General features: G+C 45.7%; 2 protein-coding genes across 4 annotated transcripts; both read left to right on the forward strand.

Moving 5' to 3' along the window:
- Positions 1-279: 279 nt before the first annotated feature.
- LOC123053288 (uncharacterized) lies at positions 280-3,923 on the forward strand. 3 transcript variants are annotated; one of them, XM_044476744.1, is made up of 5 exons: positions 280-601; positions 690-1,630; positions 1,833-2,062; positions 2,797-3,425; positions 3,650-3,923. In XM_044476744.1, exons 2-4 carry the CDS (start codon positions 718-720, stop codon positions 3,421-3,423), a joined length of 1,770 nt encoding a protein of 589 aa, XP_044332679.1. In that variant the 5' UTR covers positions 280-601; positions 690-717; the 3' UTR covers positions 3,424-3,425; positions 3,650-3,923. The 3 variants fall into 3 exon arrangements, with proteins under 3 accessions (XP_044332679.1, XP_044332680.1, XP_044332677.1); XM_044476745.1 differs by having other exon boundaries at positions 280-592; XM_044476742.1 differs by having other exon boundaries at positions 280-1,630.
- A 7,332-nt stretch (positions 3,924-11,255) lies between these two features.
- On the forward strand, positions 11,256-15,710 carry LOC123053289 (uncharacterized). Its single transcript, XM_044476746.1, has 2 exons — positions 11,256-12,458; positions 14,862-15,710. Exons 1-2 carry the CDS (start codon positions 11,393-11,395, stop codon positions 15,119-15,121), a joined length of 1,326 nt encoding a protein of 441 aa, XP_044332681.1. The 5' UTR covers positions 11,256-11,392; the 3' UTR covers positions 15,122-15,710.
- Positions 15,711-16,510: the final 800 nt, after the last annotated feature.

Genomic DNA, 16,510 nt, shown 5'->3' on the forward strand with positions numbered 1-16,510 from the left:
GAAAACCTTGAGCTCCTGACTCTATTTCTCATATGCTTGTAAATGACCTATCTATTATTTGAGAAATAAAGTTGTATTATTGTTAAAAAAACTTGAGGGGTGAAAAAAACGGAATATATAATAATAATAAGTATATATAGGAAAACTAACATATTTCTCGTCCGATTAAGAGTCGTTCTCCGTTTTAGTATAATAAAGAAAAGGCGATCCAGTGGGCCGGTGCCGGGCTGGGCCGAGCGTGAGACGGGATATGTATATGAAACCAGCACTGCCCCTGGCGTCTGTCTGGTTGAAACCCTAGTAGGACACCAGGCGAGCGGCGGCGGCGGCGGCGTGGTTAGCCATGTCTTCTCTTCTCAGCCCACCAAAGCCAGAAATCGAGTTCAAAGAGGCGGAGGGGAAGGAGGAAAGAAGATGGAAAGCGAGTCCGCTATGGGGACGGAGGGGGAATCCGGCAAGGAGCAGGATTTGCTGTTGGATCCGGGGAGGAAACTCGGGAAGATGGAAATCGAGTTAGGGAAGTGGACGGAGCAGGCTTCCGGCAAGGAGCAGGAGACGGTGCGGGATCTGAAGAAGAGGCACAGGAAACTCAGTAAGAATCGTAGGTACCTCTTGCAAGATATCGTCTCAGGGAAGTTTAAGGAATTGTATTCCGATTCCGGCCGCAACAGGGTAATGGGGATTTTCAGGGAAGCCGAGGAGCTGGACAAGGAGTTGATGATTATTAAGGAGAAGGAGAAGGAGAAGCAGGAGACGGTGGTGGATTCCGGCGAGGAGGAGATGGGCAGGGATTCGGCGCGGCACCAGTCCCTGATGGAGGGGCAACTCAGGAAGGAGCAGGAGAGACTCAGGAAGGTTCGGTACCAACTCAAGAAGAAGATGAGGAGCGAGTCCGACAAGGACCCGGCGATGCAGAGGATGCTCTTGAGTCAGCAGCAGATACTCTGGACCAAGGAGCAAGCACTCTTGACGGTGATGAGGCAGTCCGGGATGGGGATGGGGATGGGGATGGAGATGGAGATGGAGATGGAGATGGATTCTGATTCTGATTCTGATTCTGGCTCTGGCTCCGGCTCCGGTTCCGGCCATGAGATGGACGAGAGGGATTCCAGCAAGGAGCCGGTGAGGGATGCCGGCGGCAAAGAGGGGCAGATGGCCAATGACTTGGTTGGTGTTCTTTCCGGCCACCTTGGGATGCTTAAGAGGGAGATCTCGTTCCTGAGGACAGAGGTCAAGTCCCGGGGATTGGCTGGAAACAGGGCTTGTCAAGAGCAGATCATGTCTAACCTAAGGCCCCTCGATGAAAATCTTCTCAAGAAGGTGAATTTGCCTTACCTAGGTTCCAACACTGAGGAGGTGATGGATTTTCTGCTGGTCGAGACGCAGCAGTTGCTCTACCGCTTCAACTCTCTCGCATCCATTCTACAAAAACTCAGAATCCCCATATCTTCCGACAAGATTGATAAGCTGCGTCTCATATCCAATGCACTTGTGGGCATCTCGGAGCTTATCAAGAGGCACAAATCTGTTGCTGCTGACAAGCAAGATGGTGAAGATCGTTTGGACTGTGCCGGCTGGGAGGCTACATGGGGAAGCTCGACAGGAAGACATGGTTGCTTTGACGACATAAGTAAGCAAAAATAAATACCGTCATCTAGCTATCTTTTCCTCTCTTTAATTGGGCCTCAGTCAATTCAATGCACTTTTCCTTTTTGTATATGTCACTGCAAAGCAAAGTAGAACTCTTCTTATATATGCATAGATTTTAATCTGCTAATTTTATTAATAGCTCGATCTCTAACCGTCCGCAATCTCTTAATTTTGTGCTGCAGCAACATTGAGTCCTATGCAGTTTACGGCTTCCACACCTGGAAGCTTCCCATCATCGTCCGTGGCTGGTCCCGCCTTGGAGATCTACTCAATCAAGCTCATTAATCTGAATCCTAATCTGAGTTGGCCCATTGATGTCTATGGTGTGGTCGCTGCACGGGATGATTTTGACCACAACCGCAACATTCTCTTCTGCCGGTCAAGTGCAGACTGCCAAAGAATTAACCAAGAGGTTTGTATAATGTCTATCTTCTCGTCTAATTGTTATAAAGGATTATGTGTAGAGCATTTGTTGTGTGACAAAGGATTAAGTTATAATTGTTGCGTTATGTTTGTAGTTTAAACTTAGTTGTTTGGTTACCTACATACCTTGGAATTGTTGTGTGTAATCAGATTCGTTTAAGGTTCAAACTAGTCGGTATCAGCTTTAGGCAAGTTATGCAGGCCAGGGAGTATGTACTGACCTGCACCGTTGAAATTTTTCTGCCATATTTAGTGAGCATAGAGCAAATCAGCAAGAAAAGCAATTAAAGTAGTCTCGCACTTGCCGAGGCTGTTTCTGGATGATAGCAGGGCACATGCCACTGTTATGTTTATTTCTGTATATCACACAAGTAATGCGGCACATGGGCAAAGGCCGAGCGAATATGGCTGACATTGGCCGCCTGATTGGGTGGCTGTGTGATTGAAGGAGGGTAGAGATATGCAAAGGTTGTAAAATCGACTATGGATATTGACCTGCTGTTTCTTTGGGTGTAAAAGCAGAAGGTGTCGGTTCTAAATCCAAATTCAAAACCTGTGTATTATAGTGGTACAGATTATTAGGATCTGTTTGCGAACGGAGTATTTTTTTTCCAGATTTTGGCCATATAATATCTGTTAGTCTATGTCTAGTTAAACTAGTTGAACTGAATTGTTATTTTGCATCATGTGTGTGACTGATGTTGATGAACATGGCGCTTGCAGGACCCTTTTTTGCACTTGATTGGCCCGTCTCGTGCAATTGTAGCTGAAGAACCTGTGATGTTTCAAATTGAACTGAAATTGAAGTATGGAGCAAATTTCAAAGATACAGCATCGTTCACTTCCAACCAAAGTTATCGCTCCATCATGCCATATGATACCATGCAGATCTATAACCGCTGTTGTACAGCAGAGATAAGCCTCGGGCGAGTTGCTCCAGCAATCCAGGCCACAATTGTAGGTGTTTGTGTGACTAAAGGGGAGTGGCCTTTTAAGTATGGATGTAAAGTTTCTTGCTTCTTTTCTCCTGCTGATGCAACGGAGGGATGCGAGGCAGAAGTCGTTTTGCTTGACCGCCGTGCTAAAAGGATGCGTGCGGGATCAGATGGGTATCTTTCTTTGTCAAGAAATGTCGTGTCAGTGGGATTGCAGGGCACACTCCGAGTCGTCACAGAAGCATACTCAGAGTCCGGACTCAATATTGTTCGAAAATATCACGCTGAATTTCCTATCCAGCAGAGTCAGATAGATAGTCGTGAGTGCTCAGTTGACGGCTCCACATTGAAGATAGTTGTTGCTTGGTCTCGCCTTGTCATTGACAAGGATGATCTTGTACTCGATGGTTATTGAAGGTGCGTCGACCTAGCTTGTTGCTGCTGCTGCTAGTTTGTCAAATCTTATGTAACAGCTCTTGTTCTTGCATATATACTATATTTGAGCATGTAGTTAGTTGTCAACCTGTGCACAAAAAGGAACCTCTTGTTAGGCATAGGTTTGGCAAAGCATAATTATTTTTATGGCAGATTTGACTGGCTCCATTTATCTTTTCTCTCATGCCTGCCATTTGGTCTTGTAGGAGGAACTGAGGATGCACAAAGGAACAATGGAGCTGGTGGTGCTGTGTGTTAATTCCTTAGTTTAGAATGGAGCTGGTGGTGGCATGAAGACGTGGTTCCTTAGTTTAGAATGTTGAATCGTGATGATGTCTAGTTTGAAAGACGAGAATTATCATATGGTAGTACTGCTGATGACTAAAAAACTATGCATGTTGAGGACTTTGTCCATGGTTTGATTCTGTGGGTTGAGAGCTACTGTAATTTGGTTGGCTTCCTCGACATTATGCCTGTGAATTTTTTGTGCCTGAGAAAATTGTTGTTCTTGCCTCACCAGGCCAGAATATGGAAGAGGGTCTGGCCTGGTGGACATTAATTTTCCACATCCTCCTCGTTTTATTTTCAGGCTGATGCACCAGGCGTCCAAAATGGGTGGCCTGGACCAGGCTAACCGTGCTGCCTCATGCTTAGTCCTGGCCATGGGAAGCCCGGCTCGGCCCGAAAAAGCCCGACCGGGCCTGGCCTGATGCTGCTCCCGGGCTGGGCTTGGGCCTAGATTTTGAGCCTGAAGGCCGGGCTGGGCTGGGCCCGGGCCTGTCGTTTTTGCAATTTCCCGAAGAGGCCTGGCCCGAGGCCTGTTGGGCTTTTATGTGTTCGGGCTGGGCTTGGGCCTAAAAACCAGGCCTGATGGCCGGGCCAGGCTCAGGCTTGGGTTTTTTACTTGGGCTTGGCTAGGCCCGGCCCGAGTTTTTTGCCAGGTATAGTCATGCTCCATCCAGGCTAACTACTTGCTCCTATTCTCCAGGCCAGGCTGACGCCACCAGCCTCAGGACATGCACCAAACATGAACGAGGCAACTCTCAGGGAAGCTCCCAGGAGCTGTGGAAACGAAGAACCAAATGGCTCATAATCTTGCTATGTTCTCAGGCCTACTACAAGTAAAAATAATGATAAAACCCAGGCACTGCTTGAGATTGAAAAAAAAATGTCTCAACTTTGTGAAATGATTTTCAACAAAACAAATATATAAATGCATGCACCTCATCAGCAGACTTTGTTCATCTTATTACCAGCTATGTATGTATGTATGTATGTTAGGCTCAATCTTGCAGAGCCTACTCACCCGTAACAACATGAACAATAATCATCATGCATTACATACATACATCACATTGTTGGAAATATTAGCACTTTTTCGATTAGACTTATCCACGAGTAAACAGTAAGCAGGGCATAAAAGGTATGCATCTCATAGCGATACCTAAGCATACTAGCACGTACAGAACATAGAATCGAACCTTCTATGAGCAGCACATATACGGCTAGCATAAGTACGAGTAAACGAGGGATGAACAGATCATACCCTCCGGTTGGCCAGGCCAACGCGGCGGCGGCAGCAGCAGCCTCGGCGTCGTCCGTGGCCTTCTTCTTAGCGGCGTCGTCGTCGGCCATGGTGTCGATGCAGAGGAAGTAGTGAAAGCAGAGGCGAACGGAGTTGGGGACGGATCGGGAGCAGTCGCGTCGAGACGCTCCCCAAAAACCTTATTGCCGTTCTCCCGGGCAGGATCTCGAACGACAGGGTTCCGGAGGCACCTGCTCTCTCGACCAGCCGTGCACGCGGTCGTCGGGATGGGATCGCCGGAGGCAGCACAGAGTGAGGAACAGTAGATGACGGCTAGGTCACGCGAGAGGGAGAGAGTGAACCGAACTAGGTTACTCAACTGGCCAGAGCCTTCTTATATAGTCTGTAAGGAAGAAAGTCATGGGCCTTGCGGAGGCCCACGATCGAGTCGGCCCACTCCCGGCAAGGGAGTCGACGAATCCCGACAAGGGGGTCGACGAATCCCGGCAACGCAAGTCAGCCCACAGTCCAACGTCTTGGATAGTGGCCCACATGTCAGCGACTCGTTAATTAATCCCTGATTAATTAATTCGTTCCTGAGCGGCAAAAATAAGCTTCGGCTCATTCCCGCAACCCGCGGCGCGCGCGTCGTGACGAGGCGAGGCATGGCGAGGCAGGCGGCGGAGGAGGAGGAGCGCGCGTGTACCACTCCTCTTCCCAAGCTCCCAATGGCAAGTGGTAGAGCAGCCCTTATAAAGGGGTCTCAACTCTCCTCAACTAGCAAGGTGTGACTAAACTTCCCACCACCTGCCATCTCATACATGGGCCTCAAGATTAACCAGGGATTAGTGTCTTATATGGGCCTAAGCCCATCCATAATCCAACAATCCCCCACCAGATCTCGAGGCACATAAGTTTGTCAACTGTTCCAAACAATGTTTGATATACCAGAATTTTCAGTGGAGACTGTTAAGTTGAACTTCCACCTAGAGCAACAGGATTAGACTTCTTCACAACTGAACAATGGACTATGCCTTGAATTGTCAGTTTGGCGTGCAGAAGTTTCGCCTATTGTCAGCTGATACTCGGCTGCCGTAGGCTAAACCCCACGGGTGGAGCTTATTAGTCATACTCCGCACCTTCTCATGAGCTTACTAGAGATTACCCAATCACATAGACTGTGACCAGCAGTCGGGCTCACATATGTGTGTTCCTCCAAGGAATGCTCTGTAGGTTAGCTTCTTGCTTACATAAGCTTTGGAACACATTAAGACAAAAGTCAGCCTGCCTTACAGAATTGAGAGTATTACTGCATCTTCAACGGAGTGAGTTTATTAAGGATACTCTCCTTAGTTGACCGCTGGATTGTTTTTCCAGGTCCTAATTCACGGGATCTCCGATCACATAGGTTGGGTTACCCCCATGGCAACTTCTGTGGGTCTTATACCCATCTCCCTCGATGCATTTTCTATCACAATCCGTGATAGCCCTTTCGTAAAAGGGTTTGCCAGATTCTTAGCCGTCTGGATATAATCCAACGCCATTACTCCGGAGTTTCTTGATTTTCTGACAGATTTCAATCTTCTTCTTATGTGCTTTGTGGATTTCATGTTGTCCTTTGAACTCTTAGCCTTGGCAATCACTGTTTGATTGTCACGGTTCATAAGGACAGCCGGCATTGGTTTATCAACCACCGACAAATCCATCAAAAGCTCTCGAAGCCATTCTGCTTCGACGCATGATGTGTCTAATGCTGTGAGTTCTGCTTCCATAGTCGATTTGGTTAAGATCGTCTGCTTGCAAGACTTCCAGGAAACAGCACCACCACCAAGTGTGAAGACATGTCCACTTTTGGCTTTCATCTCATCAGCATCAGATATCCAATTCGAATCACTATACCCCTCAAGTACCGTCGGGTACCCAGAATAGTGAATTCCATAGTTCGCAGTACCTTGCAAATAACGCATCACTCGCTCAACAGCATGCCAATGCACATCTCCCGGATTGGAAACAAACCGGCTCAGTTTGCACACAGCAAATGAGATATCAGGACGAGTAGCACATGCTAGGTACATCAGTGAACCAACCACTTGAGAATATCTCAATTGCTCTACAGCCGTGCCTTCGAACTTTCGAATCCGCACGCTAGGATCATATGGTGTTGCAGAAGGTTTGCAGTCCGAATATCCAAAACGGCTCAAAATCTTCTCAACATAGTGGGATTGCAAAAGTGTAATTCCACCCTCAGAATTTCTCAGTAGCTTGATGTTCAGGATAACATCAGCCACACCCAGGTCCTTCATCTCAAAGTTGTGAGATAGAAAAGACTTGACCTCCTCAATGACCTTGAGGTGGGTCCCAAATATCAGTATGTCATCGACATACAGACACATTATAACTCCTTCGCCCCCACCGTAGCGATAATATCAGTATGTCATCGACATACAGACACATTATAACTCATACCCTAGTTTTCGTTTTTTAAAATAGATCGGTTTTTCTCCGGTTTATTTATTTAGCGAGCGTTCGCTCGTTTGTTCGTTTTAACGAACGCGTTCTTCGTTTAGATCCAGATAACGAACGTTCGTTCGTTAGTCTGTTCGTCAGTTTTCTTTTTCTCGGATTTATTCCGCGATTTTTCTGATTGCGATTTCTGATCCGATCTTAGTTTTTGTTTATCTTTTCGCTCGTGAGTCGGAATCAGGCGATTCAAGCGCCTAGATCTTCGTCTCGAGACCCTCTTTCTGTCTAATCAACTTAAACAAGATTTTGATACTGTAAAATTTGACCTTAGTTCAGATTAGTAAACGGATCTTGTTTCTTTCGCCGTTTGAGTTTCGTTGTTCCGTTTGGTTTGATTCTTTTTGCGAACCGGAGTTCTTAAGTTGAACTTTCTGGTCAGCCTCGTTTATTTGAGTTTTGCTTGTGCATCTTTGCTTGTTGCTTATGTAAGTTATTGTTTGCTTGCGATAGAATTCCCGGAGTGCGAAGTGTGTTACTACGAGTCTCTAGGATTCGCGGATCGTCAGCAAGGCAAGTAACACATTGATCATACTCTTTTCATACCCAGTTTTTACGCATTAGTTCCTATCCTCAAACATTGCATGGTTAGGATGTCTTTAACTTGTGGGTTGGGAAGTAGTTGTTGAGGTAGAACCTATTGCCCTGTTACTATCAAACCCTTGGGAGTTACTTCTACGTGTTGCTTATATTGCTATGCTATGCTCGTAGACGTGGTTGGGTTTGAGTGAATCCATGACAGATGTGAGATTGTTAATTAATGGGTCAACTTAAGGTGGCAACTTAAATTACCATCTGGGTGGATTGAGGCACCTGGGGAACCCAGTGTTGTCTGTTTTATTTTTTTGGAAATCCCGGGGTACCCGTGTGATCTTCCTATGGACCGCCACCCAGGCTTAAAGGGAACTGAGATGATTCATGCTAGAAACTTCCGTGTGTAGCCACAAGCTACTATGGGCTCTAGCATAGTTGAGTAGGTTACGTGAAGCTCTTGAAGAGGTAGATCACCAGGTAGTGGGTTTTGTAGGTTTGGTATGGTCTACCCGGAGTAGAGAGTTAATGTTTCTGAAAGACTGTGTCTCGGTCATTCGTTTCTCAAACACCATGCAGTGCGAGAAATCAACGGAGGCGATCGAGTCTTGTGGGGAAAAGTGCGCAAACCTCTGCAGAGTGTACAATCTAATCATGGTTAGCCGTGTCCCCGGTTATGGACAATGTTGAGTATCTAGTACTTGGGTTATCACATGTATCTCATCACTCTTAATTAATATTGTTGGGTTGTTAACTATTTTAATTGCGATTGAGTTGGGGTTATACCTTCTCAATGTTTCAACCACCATGATAGTTAAATTAAAATCTATTCCTTTGTTGTAGGGAAAAATTGGCTTTTCGCAAAACTATAACCATAGAGCTTTCCACCAACCAAATATGCATGTAGTGATAGCATTATTCTGTTCTTACTCTATTGTGTTATATTGCCAGCATATTCCATGTGCTGACCCGTTCTCGGGCTGCAATGTATTATGTTGCAGACTTTTCAGACGAGGAGTAAGGTTCGTTAGGTCGTTGCCGTGCAGCTCAGCTATGCCGTTGGAGTTGATGGACTCACTTTATCTTCCAAGCCTTCCGCTATTATCGCATTAGATGGCCTTAAGCCATATTATTGTAATAAGTTCTCTTCTGAGACATTCGATGTAATAAGTGTGTGATTGCTACTTTGTTATAAATCCTTCGAGTACTGTGTGTGTCAGCATTACTGATCCAGGGATGACACTGAAGCACAGAGACTTGACCATCTGAGGTCGGGTCGCTACAGAACGACGCGCCCGACCTAGAAGCATCGCCCGGCGCGTCCCGCCGGTCACCGCCCCTCACCACCGTCGTCTCCTCCTGTGTTTGCTACCGGTTCCGTTCATGCAGCAGCATGTCCCGTAGTTGCAGCTCCCCCATGACGATAGCCGCAGCTCCGGCGTGCGCCGATTGCAGGTCGCAGCACATCCGCCGCCCCTGCTAGTCGCCCCATGGTATCAATTTTGATGCCGTTCGTAGCAAAAAATCGGAGACATTCCAGCAAAAAACAAGGTTCCAGCAAAAACATTATATAGTTCCAGCAAAAAAATTGTGTGGTTCCAGCAAAAAATGAGATGGTTTTTAGCAAAACATTTATATGTTTGTCGCAAAAAAATTACATGGATCCAGCAAAATTAGATTATGGTTCCAGCAAAAAACACAAATGCAGCAAAAATTACCGTGGTCGCAGATTTTTGGGTGGGTGGGTGGTAGCAAAAACATGGTCTGGTTCCAGCAAAATTAAAGCATGGTTGTAGCAAAAAATCGATTGGAAAAACAGATAATGTCATGAAGATGGATGTAGCAAAAATCCACAAAACACCGGTAGTAACAAAAACCAAAACGGATGTAGCAAAATGGTTCACCGGTTCCAGCAAAAATCACCATGCTAGCAGATTTTGGGGGTGGGTGGCAGCAAAATGGTTCAATGGTTACAGCTCTTTCGCTGCACGGTTGCAGCAAAATCCCATGCCCTGTCGCGCACGGGGTCGTGCTCGCTGTCTTGCTGGATGTAGCATGGACTTCGACGGTCCAGCTAGGCGTCGACCACTAGCAGCGGCGTCCGTCGCCGTTTCCACCACTTGCCTTTGCTGCTCGCAGCTCCACCAAATCTGGTTGCAGCCCGCCTCGTACAGCATGCCAAACTGTTCGTACTCCGGCGAGCAGTTGCAGCGGTGCCACGGCAGCGAACGTCGGCGGTGGCAGCGGGGGCTTGCGGGAGGGGAAGGAGAGGTTGCGGAGAGTACGAGAGCGGCAGCGCGGGGGGAGTGGGAAGGAGGTCTCGTTCTCCGGTGAGCAGTTGCAACGGTGCCATGGCAGCGAACACCGGTGGTTGCAGCGGGGGCTTGCAGGAGGGGAAGGAGAGGTCGGGGAGAGGACGAGAGCGGCAGCGCGGGGGGAGTGGGGAGGAGAAGAACGAAGACAAGGAGGTAGGGGATGAAGTTGTGGAGAAGATAAGGTGGGGTAGGGATACACGCGTCTCACGCGGGGCGCGGTTTGGTGGGCGCAAAAGGCCAGCGTGGCACGAGACCGGCCGAATTTTCGGCCGGCGCACCGCACACAAACATTACCCATAAAAATATCTGTAATTTTTTTAACACAATAAAAATAGCTTTAAAATGTTCACAGTTTTACATATGTTCACACTATCTTTGTTTCAAGAAAATATGTTCGCATTTTCTACAAAACTTAAAAATTCCCAAAAAAGTTCCATTTTTTTACTAAAACAAAGTCCATCTAGAAATGTACAACCAAAAACAAAAGATTCTTTTCATCAAAAACATCTATTCAAAAAAAAATCTTTTTCCGTAAAAAATATTCTTTTTTAGAGAAATGTTTAAATTTTCATAAAAATGTTAACTATTCCTAAAAAGTGTTCCAATTTTTATGAAAACGTTAACTTTTATTAAAAATAAGGATTTTTCACGGTTAACCTTATTATGGACATTTATTAAAATTAAATATAAAAAATGATGCACAATGGCGCATGAAGCTGGTTGTGCCTTTTTTTGCACGGTGCAACGCATGGGCAATTTTTCTAGTAATAATAATAAGTATATATAGGAAAACTAACATATTTCTCGTCCGATTAAGAGTCGTTCTCCGTTTTAGTATAAAGAAAAAGCGATCCAGTGGGCTGGTGCCGGGCTGGGCCGAGCGTGAGACGGGATATGTATATGAAACCAGCACTGCCCCGGGCGTCTGTCTGGTTGAAACCCTAGTAGGACACCAGGCGAGCGGCGGCGGCGGCGGCGTGGTTAGCCATGTCTTCTCTTCTCAGCCCACCAAAGCCAGAAATCGAGTTCAAAGAGGCGGAGGGGAAGGAGGAAAGAAGATGGAAAGCGAGTCCGGTATGGGGACGGAGGGGGAATCCGGCAAGGAGCAGGATTTGCTGTTGGATCTGGGGAGGAAACTCGGGAAGATGGAAATCGAGTTAGGGAAGTGGACGGAGCAGGCTTCCGGCAAGGAGCAGGAGACGGTGCGGGATCTGAAGAAGAGGCACAGGAAACTCAGTAAGAATCGTAGGTACCTCTTGCAAGATATCGTCTCAGGGAAGTTTAAGGAATTGTATTCCGATTCCGGCCGCAACAGGGTAATGGGGATTTTCAGGGAAGCCGAGGAGCTGGACAAGGAGTTGATGATTATTAAGGAGAAGGAGAAGGAGAAGGAGAAGCAGGAGACGGTGGTGGATTCCGGCGAGGAGGAGATGGGCAGGGATTCGGCGCAGCACCAGTCCCTGATGGAGGAGATCATATCCGTGGAGAGGGAGCGCAAAGACCTGCTTGGCTCACTTACTCCTACCTTTTCTCTCTGGAAAGAGATTGATTCTCAAACAACCTGGACGATCGCCACAACGGAGTCTGCTACTTTTTCTAGGGACAACAATGAGAATCCACTTGCAGACTACTTCAACCTGATCCTCCAAGGTATGGAGGACCTGGGTCATCGGATGCTTTCTACATTATATTTTCTCAACAAATCCGATGACTCCGTCTGCTCCTACAAGGCCACCGAATTGTGCAATGCAGCAACCAAACTGAATATGCACATCAAGGGATTCAGCATGAAGCCGGAGCCAGAGCCAGAGCCAGAGCCAGAGCCAGAGGAGCAGCCGGGGCAGATCGATTTGTCGAGTCTTTTCAGAAAATATTGTCGATTTCCTGATAATTACAACAACACCTTGGCCCGGTTAGATATGGAGGAGCATGAGGAGAACAAATGTGAGGATGTTCATGTGAAGAAGACCAAGGAAGAGGAGGACAAGGAGAAGGACGTATCCTCAAAGGAGTATCTCAAGAAAAGGATGGACATCGAGCAACAATTTTTAGCCAATCATCGAAAATCCTGGGAAAATGTGTGGGGCAGCAGGATTGGACGGTGCGGTGGATTTATGGATACAAGTAAGTAACTAACTTTCTGCTCGTATCTACTAGTTTTCGTAATATTTTCATGCACCACAATGCTTCCTTTTCTGTGATATTCTCTCGCTGTGATCCTCAAATGTTAGTTGCACAATTGTTGAATCCATTGGATCTTTAGGGTCGCCGTCTTGTCGCATTTACAGATATTTTGTGCCTGCCATGATAAATTTAAATTGTGCAAATGCTGAACCCATTGGATCTTTAGGCTCGCTGTCTTGTTGCATTTAAAGATATTCTGTACCTGCCATGATAAAACTGTCAGGTGGGTTGTGTAATATTGAATAATTGACTGAAAAAAATGTTATCAATTGTAATACTGCGATACCTTTGGACTGGTCTAGTAACAGGACAGCATGGACACTTATAAGTGTCCCCCTCTGCTTGAACCTTTTTCCAGCAATCCTTGCAACTTCTGTGCCACAAGTCGTACGTGAAAATCACCTCAGTAATTCGAATCTTGAACTTACAGCGTTCTCCCTTTACGGATAAAGCAGAATTTTTTTATCGCGAATTAATTAGAAACACTGTATGCAGCATTAATATATAGTAGTAAACTCCTACATATTATACTTGTGAATCAGTCAACAGCCTGCTAAATTAACAAGTTCTAATTGTAGAAGATGAAACTATCCTTTCAAGCACTGTGGCAATTTTTGGAGTAGGAATATTAATGTTCCATTTGGTAGTTGACGACGATTTAAATGCAAGCAAGCAAGCCAGTGGTGTAAGACAGATTAACACAGCTCACACTGATAATCAACAAAGAAGTAATAACTCCATCCTTAGTAGAGCAAAAATGACCCTCCTAAGAAATAACCTACAGTAAAGCCAACAAAGAGCGGTACCATTGGCTCTCTACAGAGGCATCCCGTAATCCAGTAGCTTGGACAGCAAGGGCATGTGCTCCCCAGAGCATGACCACAGCAACACGACTGCACATAATAGGTAAACATGTTATAATTCCATCTAAAATGCAGTAATACTTTTGTTCAGTTTAGAGCTGAAAACCTATATTGCTTACCTGCTGTCTGTTATGTAGACATTGTGCGTCTCCTTTTGACTGCTAGATGATGTCGCTTACTTGTCAGTAACCTCAACGGTTAGTCCAACAAACATCTGTTGGATATAAAAGAAATAGCAAGCACAGGTTAGAAATAAATGCGATGAAAAATAATTTTGCTTATCAACCTGAAAGCATAGTGGTCTGCTCAGCACAAGCCTCCAGCAAGGAGCATTGTGAGGAAACAGAGGAAAGTTTTCTGGCTGGGGTTTGTTCACCCCTAGTCTGGTATGTAAAGCATAGCCTAAGAGGGCGATCCAAACGCCCGTGCTTTTGTCTAGCATCATATAAGCTTAAGTTTTCAACTATGTGTATGCAAAACAAAAATGTGTTTTCTTCTTGTTATATGGAACATGACATACATAGGGTAACAACCTGACGCTCCAATAACACCAAGTAAATTTTGTAAACGTCGCTGTGTTGAAGTTTGTCACTAACCATACTCTGCTAAACTATGAGCATCCATGTGTATAACTGCTTAGTTACGTGATCCTATAAAAGTGGCCCTTCCATAACTGGCAATCAACCTAAAAAGGTAGGAGTAACAGAATTCCACAACTGGCAATTAACCTAAACTGCTTTATTTATTTTCATTCTTAACCTGTACACTATCTGTATAGTTATCTTGTTTTGAATAATAATTCAAACATTTAGTACACCACTAACAAAGTTAGCATGCATATTAATCTCTAACTATGAGACAAACACGCGTAACAGTAGGGGGGATGTGTGTAACTGTACATATCCTATAGTTTTTTGTGTGTTACTTGTGTGGAGTAACTATGAGATGCAGATTTTGTATAATATGTCCTATAATATAGAAATAATGTATATAACATGAAAATATATAAAGGAGCTTGTTATTTGTTTGCGTAATAGTCACCCTAGTCGTAATAATTCAAAACTGTATATATAACGGGATGGACTAACTAGGTGATGCAAGTTTGTCTTTTTGTAGACATATCTTGATTTGCTCAAGTGGCAAGAAGAGAACAACAGGGAATTAACTAACAAAACTACACTTCAATTTTTTAATGTGTCTAATACATGGGAGGTGAGAGCACAACCAAAACACCATGAAGACATGACTTGTTTGAAGAGCTATCGTAAGCGCCTCGTCAAATTTTCGCTCAGATATTAGTCTGATTAGCTCCTTCATTGGATCCGCTGGAACATCAATCTAAAACATCCGTTGGCAAACACCTTTAGTGGTAAAAATCTGGGCAGTAGTTTCAGCAACATAGGGGGTCTGTACTTTGCTTACTTTATTTGCTTATCCATATAAGAATTCTGACATTTGACGCTTATCTTTGGTGCTGCAGCCATATTGAGCCCTATGCAATTTACACATCACACACCTGGTAGCATCTTTTCCCCTGCTGCCATCACCGGTAGTACCTTGCAAATCTATTCAATCAAGATACAGAGTATAAAAGGCTTGAACTGGCCACTCAGAGTGTATGGCGAGGTTGCTGCTCGAGACACTGTGGACCGCAACCGCAACATTCTATTTTCTCGGTCAAGGTTTGACTACCAAGAACTCAATGGATGTACATGTTACCGAAGGGGATTGGCCTTTTAAGCATGGATGCCGAGTTGTGTGTTATTGGTCTCCTGCTGTGGCTGCTGCGCCGACAGATGTCATTGGTAAGACTTGCAGGCGAGTTGTGCTTCTTGATCACCGTGGTAAAGGAATGCACAGAAGACCAGACAAGCACCTTCATCTCTCAAGGAGAGTCGTTTCAGTGGAATCACATGGAACGCTGAGAGTGTCCATAGAAGCATATGGAAAATCTCGTCGTTATATTGCTCGAGAAGGTCACATCAACTTCCCTGTTCAGCAGTGCCAAACAAGAACGATTGAGTGTCAAGTTGGCGACTCCAAGGTGGAGGTTGCTGTAGGGTGGTCGTTGCTTGTGAAGGAAAAAGCGTGCCTCTCGCTCGGTTGATTGCCTGACACCCAGGCATGCATATACTGCTACTAGTACTAAGGTGGACCGACTTGTGTGGTATCGCCAGATCACATAACTACTACCTCCGTCCCAAAATTCTTGTCCGTATCTGGCAAATCTAAGACAAGAATTTTGGGACCGAGGGAATATCTATCTTGTGCTGGCCACAGTTTGTATGATGTGAATCATTCGGATTTGTTCAAAATCTGAGCACTTTCATGTCTGATTGTTTTTCTTTCTATTGACGACTATTGCTCAGATCGTTATATGCCCCTGCCACCGCTAGATGAAGCTGCTGTACTGGCCTTAGTACAATGGTAGGTGCTTAGAAAAATAAATCTGTTTTTTAAGCATCAGTGCCTATTTTTAAAGGAGGGACGCCTAATTAAGCGTTTACCTGTATAAATAAACACCAGTGTTTAAGGAAAGACTGGTTTATTTCTCTAAACATCTCCTCTAAGCATTTTGCATTGTACAAGGCTGATGCGCAAGCTAAAGCCTGTTGGCGAGCGAGCCGCAGCTCAGCTCGTCCCCGTTGGAAAACACATCAGGCTGCAGCACCACCGCGAGAAGTCGGTCTCATCAAGCAGCGACGCTGTCCGCTGCTCCGTGTCAGTCCCAGCTCCATCACGCACGCGTTGGTTGCAGCTTGCATCCGCATCGGGAGCGGTGTGCGTGCCCACCATGCCCTGTGCGTGGTCGACTGGCCACCCGACTTCGACTGTTTGACATACACACCGCGCCCACCATGCCGTGCGCGTGGTCGACTGGCCACCCGACTTCGACTGTTTGACATATTTCTTTGATGTATGTATGTTTTGTGAATTCACAAATAAATAAATAAAGCGTTGCAGGCCGGAACTCACCGGTCACATCAACGGGCCCACACACACACCGCTTCAGCTATCCTTATCCCGTCACACATGCGGTTTCTAGCCATTTATTATTCCACCGTTGAGTGCCTGAGACCATCTCCAGTCGTTCGGTCCCCTTAGATAACCGGCCGAAACTCCGCCGGT

This window comes from Triticum aestivum, chromosome 2D, assembly GCF_018294505.1.
Source record: "Triticum aestivum cultivar Chinese Spring chromosome 2D, IWGSC CS RefSeq v2.1, whole genome shotgun sequence".
In the NCBI taxonomy this organism is placed as follows: domain Eukaryota; kingdom Viridiplantae; phylum Streptophyta; class Magnoliopsida; order Poales; family Poaceae; genus Triticum; species Triticum aestivum.